This window comes from Equus przewalskii, chromosome 4 (assembly GCF_037783145.1).
Source record: "Equus przewalskii isolate Varuska chromosome 4, EquPr2, whole genome shotgun sequence".
In the NCBI taxonomy this organism is placed as follows: domain Eukaryota; kingdom Metazoa; phylum Chordata; class Mammalia; order Perissodactyla; family Equidae; genus Equus; species Equus przewalskii.
The window spans coordinates 29,411,587-29,425,408 of NC_091834.1; the positions used below are offsets into that span (position 1 = coordinate 29,411,587).

The 13,822-nt window shown below is 35.2% G+C and overlaps 1 protein-coding gene across 1 annotated transcript in view; it reads right to left on the minus strand.

The window, feature by feature from the left end:
• Nucleotides 1-13,822, minus strand: part of SEMA3D (semaphorin 3D) — a 188,277-nt gene that overhangs the window by 117,603 nt on the left and 56,852 nt on the right. Inside the window, exon 2 of the mRNA XM_070615643.1 lies at nucleotides 5,878-6,068. Within this exon, the coding sequence (XP_070471744.1) occupies nucleotides 5,878-6,028 (151 nt within the window). The 5' untranslated portion in view covers nucleotides 6,029-6,068. The remainder of the gene's footprint in view (nucleotides 1-5,877; nucleotides 6,069-13,822) is intronic.

Consider the following 13,822-nt stretch of genomic DNA (forward strand, 5'->3'; position numbering starts at 1 on the left):
GAACTCTTAAACCTGTGAAAGCCCAACTGCACAGCCTGAGTACAAAGAAAATATGTCTCAGAAAACAAGTGAGTTCCTTCAAACACGGCACATCCACCGAAATTAAACTATCAATGACTTGCTTTATAGAAAAAAATATTATATGGGAATTCTTACCATAAGATTGATAATGCTTCTTTATCAAGTACTTAGGGGCAGGTATTCAGGCAAGCTATCTTCTTTTCCCATTAATTTGACAACAAAAATGCTCACTTTAGATTGCATCATATAGTCTGAACTCCTGAATGATTTTATGATTCATTTTAACCCACTCTGAGGGCTACCAACCACTCAAAGACACTCAAAGGGGGCAGGCCTGGTGGTGCAGAGGTTAACTTTGCACATTCCACTTCAGCGGCCCAGGGTTCACTGGTTCGGAACCTGGGTGTGGACCTACACACTATTGTCAAGCCATGCTGTGGCAGGCATCCCACATATAAAATAGAGGAAGATGGGCATGGATGTGAGCTCAGGGCCAGTCTTCCTCAGCAAAAAGAGGAGGATTGGCAGCAGATGTTAGCTCGGGGCTAATCTTCCTCAAAAAAAAAAAAAAGACACTCAAAGAATTATCTATTATCACCCCCTGTCCCTGAGCTCACACTCTTAAGAAGCCGTCCTAATTGTGCTATGATTCTCGCACTCAAAGACACTACTCTTATCAAGGTCAAGAACGACCTTTTAAACTGTAATAGCTTGTTAACTACTAGAAGACCACAGAGGTAAAAATACTGGAAAGTACCTTCAATAAATTCACAGTCTGTAGTTGGTGCTTGACTGAGGGAAACTAACTCTAGTAGAAAATACTTTGGTAGTAAACAGAAGCAATTTTAACGTATGTTGTAAATCTCCAACAGGGAACTATTTTTCAAACCTGTTTACATAGGGAAACCTTTGGTCTGGGGACAACCATTAATATCTAGAAAGATAATAATGTTTCACAAAAAATAATAATTGAAAGCATTTATTAAATGCTCACTATGCCAAACACTGTTTTAGGTGCTTCACATGGATCAACACACCTTCACAACAACCTTATTAGAATTAAATTAGTGCATTTAGATTTACTACGTTATGAATAAGAAAACTGCAGCACAGAAAATAAACATCCAACTATCTCACAACTAGTAACAGCAGTTAAGACCTGTGCAGTTTGGCTTCAGAACTTGCTCTCTTCACTGTTATACTATACGGAATCAAGACAATAGAACTAATATTAGATGAAGCAAATGAAACAAGTTAGATGAGTCAAATAGCCATGAATCTCCACTTGAGAAACATGCTGTATTTCACACCTAAATAAAGTCATTTGTAAATAACAAAAACAAACAGACTTATCCAATTATATCTCAGAAAATTCCAACAAAACATTCTATCAAAAACATTAAGTTTAGTTATACAATAGCAGATAAAATTTTAAAAGTGATTTCAAGTTTTTCTTCTCTATGAAAATACATATAAGTTTTGAAGAAGCAGAACACATTTAGTGCTATCAGTAGTTATTGAAAAGAGCATACTGCCAAAGACGTAATCGTGAAATCTGGCATTTTTTATATCTTGACACTTGTATTCCTGAATATGTAATGTTTTCCTCGAGGGCACAAGGTGGCAAGAGCATGGGCCTTGAACTAGAGAAATGAAAACACACAACTTAGTTCTGCCACTTAAGAGCTTCTTGCTTTAGGGTAGGCTTTCAGACGCTGAGCCTCACGTTTTTTATCTATAAAATGGGTATAAAAAATGGTTTTCAGGGTGTCATAAAACTTAGACATGATAAAGTCTAAGCAGAGTACCTGTACCCAGTCATTCTCTTGCATTCTATTCTTCATAGCACTTCCCACTATTTGAAATGCTATTCATTTGTTTATTTACCTGTCCATTGTCTGTCTCTGTATCTGGAAAAAAACTCAAAGGGGACTGTAACTTTTCTCTGAGCTAGAACAGTGCCAGGTACATAGTGGTCGCTCAATATGTAATTGTAGAATAGGTGAACACATAGTAAGCATTAGTGGGTTAGCTTCCTTCCTGATGTCTTATATGTGTGGATTCAGTGTTAATTAACTGGTGCTTTGCAGGTTTACTGTGATTCTTTGAGAGAGCAAGAGTTTTTTGGGGAAAATATTCAAATGGAATTGATCGCTGAATTCTCTTTATCACAGGCTCAAAAGGATGCAGTAAGAAAACAGACTCTATATGTATGACAGATCTATATCTATATCTGTTATAAGCCATTCAAATGTAAGATAATACTAGAATCTAAAATAGGAAAGAAGAAGAAAGGCTAAAGAGAATATGCAAAAAAGGAAAAAAGATGAAAGAAATTACAATGCATCTTAAGGGATGAATCTTTGTATATTGGTTAACTTTCATTTTTTCTTCCTTTTCTAAAGTTTTTGTCCACTTCCTCTTTAGCTATGTTACCTAACTCATCTTCTGGAGTTTTCCAAACAAATAACATTACAAATACGAACAACTCCTGGGTATAAACACCGTCAACTCACATGAGTTTCTTCATGATGATTGTAAGATAGAAAATATTACACTATTACAAGTGTAATAGTGTAGCAGTGAAGTAGAAGAAGAAAAAGTGAAGTAGATCATCTCTCAAAAATTATTTTTATTACATCTGCAGTATAAACTGTAACAGTCACTGTGAGAAGCCCACCTTGTAGGGCAAAATATATATATTAACTTTCTAACACAAAATCCAGAAATACAGGACATCCTGATCTCCAAAGTTCCTTACTTATTACTCAAGGAACAGATTTAGTATGCATAAATGTGCAAGAATTCAAAATATGGAACAGAAGGGAAATCTCTCTACTCAACGAAAGAACCAAACAAGCTCCTGTGGATTCAGAGATTCAAAGCTAAGTCTTTATCAAAGAGCATTCTTTGGATAAAATGGCTATTATATTTCCACTGGCCTTTAAGAAATCCCTCAAAATAATCTTGAAGCTGTTTGAAGTAGCCAACTCTTCTGATACTGGCTGCATCGCGTCAGCACCTAAGGAAGCATGAATTATGGAAAGCAAAGAAAACAAGGCTGGTTTCATGCCCATTAAACTAATATTTTTGAAAACAAAACTGAGCTTTCATTTTGGCTAATTTTTCTAATCTCACATTCTGGCAGTGTTATAGTGCTCAAGCGCAAACATTTGACTCTCTCGAAACTATCTAAGCAATGGGTGTGCTAGCTGATCTCAATTCACTAGTCAGAGTCATAAGAGAAAGACACAATGCCATGGAAGAGCTGTGATTATTATCTCAGAAGTAGGATTGTGGTATACAAGCAATTTTTCTCACCATAACCCTAAATTAGCAATAATTTTTATATCATAAACTTGTTTATTCACGAATAGGCCACTTTTAAAAGGTAGTATATCAAGATTTGAACTACTTTCCTTCTAAACTCTCAGATACAGTATAGGTGGATAGGGAAACTTGAAATTCTTGAAAGTGGATGGAAAATGTAGGCTTCATAATGCTGAACTGATGATTTCCAAAGACAAGACTCCACTTTCTTTAAAGTGGAAAGAAGAGTGCTCTGTACAGGCTGTCAGTAATTCTCCTAGCCAAGATGACTAATTCTATTATTAGCATACAATCTGGAAATGAATGGCTAATAGCAGCCACGGAGAGCTATTGAGGGTGGGTTGGGAGGAGATTTCTGTAATTCCTACCCTGCATTCAATAGTTTCTACTGTTTACCAGCCTTTGACATGGAGATAACCTACATGTAGATAAAAACCTAAACAATGTAACATTTGGAAAGCCTACTGAACATAAGAACTATCAAAAGAATAGTTCTCATTGCGTTTAATCCAACACTTGCACCAGTTCTTTTACATAAGCACTAGGTGCTGAGAAGAGTGAGAATCTATAGAGAGATGAATAAAACAAGATTTTGAACTCTTAGAGGGTTGATTCCAATCCAAAAACATATAATAATACAAAAAAGAAACCTCCATAACTAGGGGTAACTAATTTGTAGTAGCTATATGAAATTAGTTGAGGTTTTTCTATTTTTATTGATTTGTTATTTTCAAATGATCAAGTTACCACATTTGAGTTAATATTTTACAAATACTCATATGAAATTTTGCTTATGAACCCAAATTATCACAATGACAATCTACTTTTTTTCCATAAATTAATCAAAGGGCATAAAAGCCCACAAATCTGTAAATCTCTTTTGGCCACCCAGTGATCTTAAACAAAGCATGTGGTCTTCTTCAACTCCATTTAATTCTGACAACTGAAAATCATATAATCAGTTCATCAAATATCAGGATGATGCTTGGGTAAACTTCAAAGTTCACTGTGGGAGGTAAGTGCTTCAGGGAAGAACTCCTTATGTATAGGCTCTGAGAAACAGGATCAGGCACTGCATCCACAGCAAGTGATTATTAACTATTAGAAAAGTTTTGTTGCAAATCTGATTTATTTTGCATTGTTCACACTTATCAAGGCAAGGTTCTTGTGCTTCTCACTATACCATAGAAACTACATAGTGTTTCCTTTTTTTTCCCTTCAATCTCTTTATTTTCAAAGTTTCTTTTCTTTTTATTGTTTGCTTTTAAAATTTGTCTCTTTTCTTTTCTTAAGGCACATTTTGAATATAGGTAAATAAATAAATCCGACATGTGCAGTATGACAGGTTGCAAAAAATCCATATGCTGTACTTGGGTGCTCCACATCTCTGTGTGGATAGAGAACGTTTCCATAACCCCAGAAAGTTTCCTCTCATATCCCTTTCCCATCAATCATTCCCTCAACAGCGGAAAGGCAATGTTCTGATTTTTCTTTTTTAACAGATTAGTTTTATCTGTTCTAAAAATTCTAGAAGAATATAGAAACTAAAAAATAATATGTTGCCTTAACTTTAATTCATGACATATAAATTCCAAACAAATACCAACATACAAAATGTGTAATGAGTATAATATGCTAATTCCACTTCCATTCACATTTGTCATCAAATTGGCTTTTATTACTGATATATAATTTGAGCTGAGAATAAGCTGTCTTAAAGATCAGAGAATATTAAAACTGCCAGCATAATTTTTACCTGCCAGTTCAGAATAAAGGAGTCTGAGTTCCCTACATTCCTATCATTACTTAAAATATTAAAGAAGCCAAGTGTATATCACAGAAAAGAAAACAAAAGAAATAAATCTTTGAGCATGAAATTTGGCTTTCTCTCTTTCTTTCTCTTGACCTCTCCCTTTATATATATTACACATACATATATACAAGATAAGTAAATATAACTCATATAAACTTTGCTTTTATATTAATTTATACATTTAAAAACAATTAGCTTAGTGGACTTCATTTCTTAAATACTTTTTTCATCTTTATACTTTAAGCCTTTCACATTGCTTTTTAAAAATAATAAAACATGTATATGCTTGAGAAGTTAAAGGTATTTTAGTGTGTTAATTTTTTCTGAAGATATCTTACTATTTAAAAAAAGAAAACCCTCTAGGGATAAACTAATTAGTAGAAGCTATATGGAATTAATGTTTTTTTCTATTTTTAGGGATTGATTTATTTTAATACAAAACTGATTACAACTTATAGACCAAAATTTCCTAATTATGCTTATCAGTAGGTGATCATTGTAAACAACTGGCTGAAAAATATATATTAACAGTTTGGGTGTCTATTTTCCTCACAAAAAATAATGAATAGTTGGGCTTTGTGTTCTACAATAGTATTTTTATTAACTGATGCCAATACTACAAACATTTCACTAAAGTCAGTATGCATTTTTAAATAAAAGAAATACAGTAATCAAAAAGACAAGGACAATCTGAAAAACCTTTACACATTTACCTTTGTAGGTTAGCTTGACTCGTGGAATATTTTGTTTAGAAGTTTCAATGACTGGAAGAAACAGCACGGTCATGCTTAGCACCACCAAGGCATGAAAAATGTAAAAGTCGTGGCTTCTGGACTTTGGTCTATCATCTTTATTAGCATTCATGATGAAAACAATGTTCTCTTTCAAACAGCGTTAATTTAATCTAAAAGTAAGAAAAGAACTATTAATATAGCAGTTTGCAGATTTTCCTAGACTTACTAAATTATAATTTTCTGAATGTATATAGATTTTAAAAAATAATTGCTCCTTTTCTCTATTCTTTTTTCCTTTTTTTTTTACAATTTTTACAAATTGCTGCAGGGAAAATGAATTAGAACTGAGTAATAAAATTCAGATCTGGCTCTACTCAGATGTGGAGACAGGTACACAACTAAAAATTCAACTGCTTATGTTAATTAGCACCTCTTCCTCTACTAAATTTTTTTTTCATGCAAATGTAGGAGGAACCAATTCTTTCTAAACTTGATGAATTCTTTGATCAGATAAGAATACTGGTAGAAGCCTACTCTTTCCCCCAAATCATTCCCAAAGGAAAAGACCCCGAAGAAAAACAAAACAAAACAAAAGCTCTTATTTTGAGGGAGTTCTTCCCTTGTTTCTGACCGAAAAGGTATTTTAAAATTCTACTTAAAATTGCACATGATCAGGTCAGGGAAAGCAGTACAGATTTTATGCCTGGGACAATGCAATCTAACCTGCACTCTACCCTACTCCACACAGGGCAGCACTTGTGGAAACAAACAAACAAAAACCTCATTAAAATGGAGACAAGAGGCCACAAGGGATAGCTTTCACGCCCAGTGTCCATAGCAGAGCCCAACAGCAAGAAGAAAGACTTGCTCTTCTTGACCAGCAAGGGGCTCAGCCAATGAAAGACTGTCACAACCTAGCCAATGGAAAGCCACTACACATGAAACTCTTGATTCCTCCAATGGACTCTGTTTACAATAGTCCTCCCAACTTCCTCTTCCCTTCTATAATAATGGTTCTCTTCCTCTTGCTGCTGGGGATTTGCACACAGCTTGCCATGGTTGCAGATACAGAATTGCAATTCTTTGCTGATCCCAAATAAACCCATTTTTCCTGGAGAAAGAACTGGCAGTCTATTTGTTTGAATTCAACACACTAAATAGAAAAACAAACTGTAAAATAAAAGTTTAGAAGAGGGAGGAGGTAGTTATTTACTAGGTTGCCATAAACAAGCTCCCTTGGTCGTCTTTTTTAAGACATGGAATAAATCAAAACTCACATATTTCAAACTACGCTAATAATAGTAATTACAAACAACATTCACTCAGTATTTATATGTACCGGATACTTTCTAAAAAGTACTTTACATAAATTAAATGACCTAATGCTGTTAAATTAATTAAACAGAGGCCATTAGACTGACGTGGCTCTGATGCTATTGTGCCTACTTAAGCAAACAGAAATCTAAGCCTGTTAATGCCTCAAAGTTATGAACTCAAAACACTAAGGACAACCAATCAACAAACAGCCAATCAGGCTCTAAGCTATAGCCAATAAAATAATTTCCTTTCATTGCTGCCATACTTTCTCTATGTGTTTCCCCTGATTCCTGTCGGTGGAGTGTGCCTAACCACTTCCAGTTTGGTGCTGCCCAATTCAAATTGATTTTTGCTCAAAGAAACTCTTAAAAATTTTAATACACCTCCACTTACTTTTTGTCAACACTAATGACAGCCAAGAAGGATAGGTAATTATTTACCTCATTTCATGATGAGGAAACTGAGGTACAGAGATAAACAGTTCTCCTAAGGTCACATGGCAAATAAGAGATGGATTAAAATGTTTGTTCGGGACTGTAACTAGAGTCAGCCCTCTTAACCCCTACGTCTTTGGGTGCTTTTCATTAAGGCAGAATCAAGTCATCATCAACTCTTGATGCGGTTTTCAACTTCTCTTCCTTCTCCACAAAGTTATCGCTGTCTTTCTAAGAAATAGCCCACAGAAAGGATCTTGCTATGCCTACTCCCAGGGAGGATTCCAGATGTGGTACCTGCTTCAACTTTTGTCCCAATAATTTCTCTACATCCTTGATGACAGCTTTAGCCATAATAAAAAAGTACTACACTTTAAGTAATTTTCTAATTATTTAATATCAAAATAAATATTTTATGTCTGTATGGTTTAGTTTTAAGAGAAGGGCTAATAAGAATGAATTTCTTTTTTTTATGGAAGATCAACTCTTTACTAAAACGCCTCACAGATTTTGAATAGTAAGGTTTTAGTTACCTTAAATCTCAGAAGTTAAGATCAATCTGGTAAAGTGAAATAGAATTTAGGGATACATGTATTTATTTTTATACATGACAAACATTTTAAGGATAGACTACAAATTTTATGTTGTTTCTTCAAGAAATGTCGAACATGAATGTTTAATAAATTATATTTTCTCAGTTACTTTAATTACCTTCAAAGATACCTATAGGAAGCATCAAACTGTTCTGTCTTGTGTGTAATCTGTGCATGTTTAAATTCTTTGATTTAGAAGATTACTACAAATGCAAATAATCAAGTTGATTTAGATACTTATTAAGAATATTGTACTAAATATGCCACATATCACATATTTTATTCACATGTACTTGACACTTCTTGATGGTTTCACCTAATAAGACTTACTTTGAGAGAAAACAGGAATATCCTTCTGACCAAAAGGATCTATACCATCAGCAACCCTTATGAAAATTCTAGTTTTTAAAATTTCAATAATATACATTTTAATATAAAACACTAATGAAGTCCTTTAAATGACATATTTAAAACAAACTCTTAAAAACTAAAGAATTACATTCTTTCAGAGCTAGTAGGACAACATGTTTATGCTATTGCCATGAAACAGAGTTACTTTAGCTGGTCTACAGAAAAAATTATCAGGATTAGCTTTCAATTATGTGAGTTTTAAATTACTCAATCTTGTAAGAAATGCATCCTTGTAACTTTTCAATATGACTTTTACACCAGTAAAAAGTAGATCCATTCTCTGACTTACAGATCCTCCTTAAAAACTTACTGCTTTTACACAAATAAGAAAATACATATAAAAATATAAACATATTCTTTTTTTTTTAAGGATTGGCACCTGAGCTAACATCTGCTGCCAATCTTCTTTTTCTTTTCCCTTCTTCTTCTCCCTGAAGCCACCCCCTTCCCCCCAGTACATAGTTGTATATTCTAGATGTAGGTCCTTCTGGTTGTGCTGTGTGGTACGCTGCTTCAGTATGCCCTGATGAGTGGTGCCATGTCCACACCCAGGATCTGAACTGGCGAAACCCAGGGCCACCGAAGCAGAGTGCACAAACTTAACCACTCAGCCTCGGGGTCAGCCCCATAAACATATTTTTAACAGTTATTAACACCATAGCTAATCCCCAACCGTTTATCAAGGAGAGGAAAAAGATAAACTTCTTTTCTGAAAGGAGTGGTTGAATATATGCAAATAATTAAAGTTCCATGAAATAATTGCTAAAATAGAGACTATATAGGATGCTATAAAAAACAGCTCAAAGGAGTATCATATAGGTTTAAGCAAGACAAGGATAGTTTCATGGAGAACAGACAAAGGAAAATGGAAAGCAAAAAGAGACAGTTCCAGAAAACAGACATACCTAGTTAAGGGTTCCCGAAACACTAGAAGCATGATAGACTTGGTTAGATTGCTATGAGGAGAAGGAAGAGAGAACACAGCATAATCCAGTAGGATGGAAGAGAGAGGGCACCAAAAAAGGAACTTGACCTAACTCTTAAAGGTGCCTCATACCTGTTCTGGGACCTAATATACTATGACTCAAACAATGCCATTACTCCACACTGCCTTTGGTAGTAGAGCACGTGTGCTGGTTCCATCCATATTCATTAGCGCGTCTCTAATCCCATTTCCCTGTTCCTTTCATTTTTCCCTATATCCACCTTAACAGCAGATTCACAGCCTTGACTTACAAACAAGTATTCTTCCACCTACCCACATCCTTCAAAAAAAGTTAAAGGTTGGGGCCGGCCTGGTGGTGCAGCAAAGGGCGCACCTTCCGCTTTGGTGGCCCTCGGTTCGTCAGTTCGGATCCCAGGTGGGGACACGTCACCACTTAGTACGCCATGCTGTGGTAGGCATCCCACATATACAGTAGAGGAAGATGGGCACGGATGTTAGCTCAGGGCCAGTCTTCCTCAGGAAAAAGAGGACTATTGGCAGTAGTTAGCTCAGGGCTAATCTTCCTCAAAAAAAAAAAAAAGTGAAAGGTAAACTGAATGTAGGGATTAAATATATTAAATTTCTCATTAGGCTGAGTTTTTTGTCACTCTGGGCATGTGAAATACTACTTGTTTTCATGACATGCAACAACATATGTAATGTGAATGTACGGTTATGTACACAGGCAAAAGAGAGGGAACTCTCCATGTGCGCATTTTATTAACAATAATGACTTCAGTACAGAACATTTCCTGGGAATTAATGATCAGTTGGGGTTAATGGCCCTTGGCTATGTATTGAGATATCTACTCCTCCAACTGGTCATTAATTGCTAAGACATGCCCTGTGCCTCCAACTCTATAAGTTAAGAAGATTGATGTTTCAGTTTTCAATGCACAGTAGTCATACTGTTCCTTGTAGTCCAGCTCATTAATATTGTTAAATAAGTTAAAAATCAAAGCACTGCCTTCCTTGCTACTATGACATCCTGATAAGTGTCTACACCTGCTGAAACATATGCTAAGGGTAAGGGACAAAATAAAACAAAACATCCGGAACCTGCTGGAACCTTTCTTTTTAACTTCAAATCTTTTTCTACTATAAAATAGTCACTCTCTATAATCTACTGCTCCTGATTCTTTGTTTTTCTCCCCAAGAATCCTTTGAATTGAAGTTAATCTTTTAATTGAGATAATTTATGGGTTAAATGTATTGCCAACAACCTCTCCAGTAATCCATTGATATTTTGCAATCTTCCAGTGCATGTTTGTGTGTAGATGTGTGTGTTTTGTGTATGCAGATGTGTGTGTGTCCTGCATCTGGGAGGAATTATAGAGAGAAGGAGGTGTGATTTAACCTACAGTGGGTGGATTTAGTGAACTGCATAGGTTATACTACATGCTACTGTCTGTAACAAGCTCGACCTGGAGCCAATTAACTGCACATAATCCATTCCAGATGTTCCCTGGGACACACAGCGCTCTTGGGGATCCCTGGATGTGGAGCCAATAGGGAGTATTCTGATTATGAGAGATTTTTACACACTGTTCCACTAAATCAGAGATCCAAACGCATAATCTAACAATCAAGAAGGTCTTGTGCCATTTCCCAAAGGAATACAAAGGTCCAGAACTTATTAGACGGATAATAACTCGTCAAAAATATTATTTGAGGAGCAAAGAATATAAAATCTTCTATGTGAACTTCATTGATTTGCCTTATTTATTTATATCCATTTGTTCCAAAAGTCATTAAGGAAAGATAATACATAATTATGATGAAAAAGTAGATGGTATGCATACGACAAGAATTAAAATACACACTAAGTCTTCACACATGAAAATCTTGAACATTTAGATTTAGGATTCTCCCTCAGATGTGTGTGTGCATGAACATGTGTGTTTGTGTGTCTGTGTGTGGGTAGGTTAGAGAAGAGAGGAAAAGAATCTTTAATTTTTTTTAATTTATTGTCTTTTTTCTGTTTTTTGAGGAAGATTAGCCCTGCGCTAACTACTGCCAATCCTCCTCTTTTTGCTGAGGAAGACTGGCCCTGAGCTAACATCCATGCCCATCTTCCTCTACTTTATATGTGGGATACCTACCACAGCATGGCTTTTGCAAAGTGGTGCCAAGTCCGAACCCGGGATCTGAACTGGTGAACCCCGGGCCGCCGAGAAAGTGGAACGTGCGAAGTTAACCACTGCGCCTCTGAGCTGGCCCCAATTTTTTTAATTTATAAAGAGCTATTTGCTCTTCATATCTTCATGGTACACATAAGGTCACTAGAGAATTTCTCTCTCTCTCTCTCTTTTTTTTCTTGGTGAGGAAGATTGGCTCTGAGCTAACATCTGTTGTCAACTTTCCTTTTTTTATCCTCGCCAAAGCCCCAGTACATAGTTGTATATCCTATCTGTAAGTCATTCTAGTTGTTCTATGTGGGATGCTACCACAGCATGGCCTGGTGAGCAGTGCTAGGTCTGAGCCCAGTATCAGAACAGGTGAACCCTGGAACACCAAAGCAGAGTCCGTGGACTTAACCACTCAGCCACGGGGCCAGCCCCAAGAACTTTTTAATCTCAGGAGACACGAGGACCTATGACCACCCTCAAATTTAATGAAATTAATTTTATTAAAAAATATAAACTCACTTTGGCCTAATTGTAGCTCATATTTTTGAGTTGTTTGATTAGATAGTTTTCCCATAGGGTGCAAAAGACTGATCAATTATTAGTAACATTACTTCATAGCATGGATATAGACAAAAAACAAATATAAAGAGAAGAAACTTGAGAGTCAAAAAGACAATATAGCAAAAAAAGAGAAGCTTCATGTTTGCAGAGGGCTATCTTATATTCCATTGAGCAAGCGCATTGATATCAAATCAGGATGCAAGTGGTAAGTATGAAGATCCACCAGAATGGAATTTGGAATGCTAAAATTTTAAGATACATTTATTTTATCTTATCCTTTCTAAATTTTCTAATATACATAATATCCTACTACTCTGGGACATTCACGGGTATGCAATCACTTCTTAAGTGTACAGTACTATTATCAATGAACAGAATTAACAAGGCAGCAACTTTTGGCTAAAAAATTTTAACTGTTCATTAATGGACTTCACTGCCTTCATATGTCATGAATTCTTCATCAATTGATATATTCCCATAGAATCTGGAAGACCAGCTGAGTTTTCAGAGCTCATGAAGAAGAGACTTATATTTAATTAAATGTTAATCTACTTCCTAAAATCATTATGGCAATAGCCAGTGTTATTTCACTACATGCCAAGTTAAATGCAAATATCATCAGTAATCAGTTGTAAAGTTGAGCTAAACTCTTTGGCAGTAAAGATAAATTACAGTAGTTACATTTTTATTTTGCAATGGTTTAAACACAATGTTTACGTTTCTAAAACACACTGAAAGTATATTCTTATATAAATATCTGCCCAACAAAGCACTACTGTTACATGGTACTTGGGTTTGCCTTACAGCCTTGTACTTATAGCCAGACCACATTCTTCAGGATCTTACCCCTAATGAATCCAGCTCAACAAAAATTATAAAATAGTGAGATTTCAGAACAGACATGTAGAATTTGTTAGATTTAATACTGTGGGTTGCATTTTTTCCCAAACTTAACAGTAACAACAAAACAATGCTGATGTTGTAAAGAGGTCCTAAAGAAATCAAATACAAAGTGCTCAGATAATTAACATATCTACAAAAAATAATAAACCACCACTGTAAATGACCTCATTGCAATTATCTTCCTTATCCTAAATCTTTATCAATTTGCTACTCAAAGCAGAGCACTGACAGTTATCACTTTGCATGGTCAGAGAAAGCACAAACAGCATAATCATAGTTGGTCTCTTTAAATTTGACTAGTCCACAATACAAAGATTTAAGACTTTCCTTTTCAAATTCTCACACTCTAGAGGGCATTTTAATCCATGCACCTTTTCATGACCAAGATAATCTTCTCACTCTTTGGAATTCTGATAGGCTTTTTGAGACACAGAATATTTGCAGATATTCTATAGAAATTATAGAAAATTTGTCAAATTTTAATGTCTGCCTTTTATATCCAAAAATACAAATGTATACTATTTAAACTGATTGTTTTTTAAAACTTAACACCCTCTACCTCAAATATTCTGATATGTGCACCCTACATTT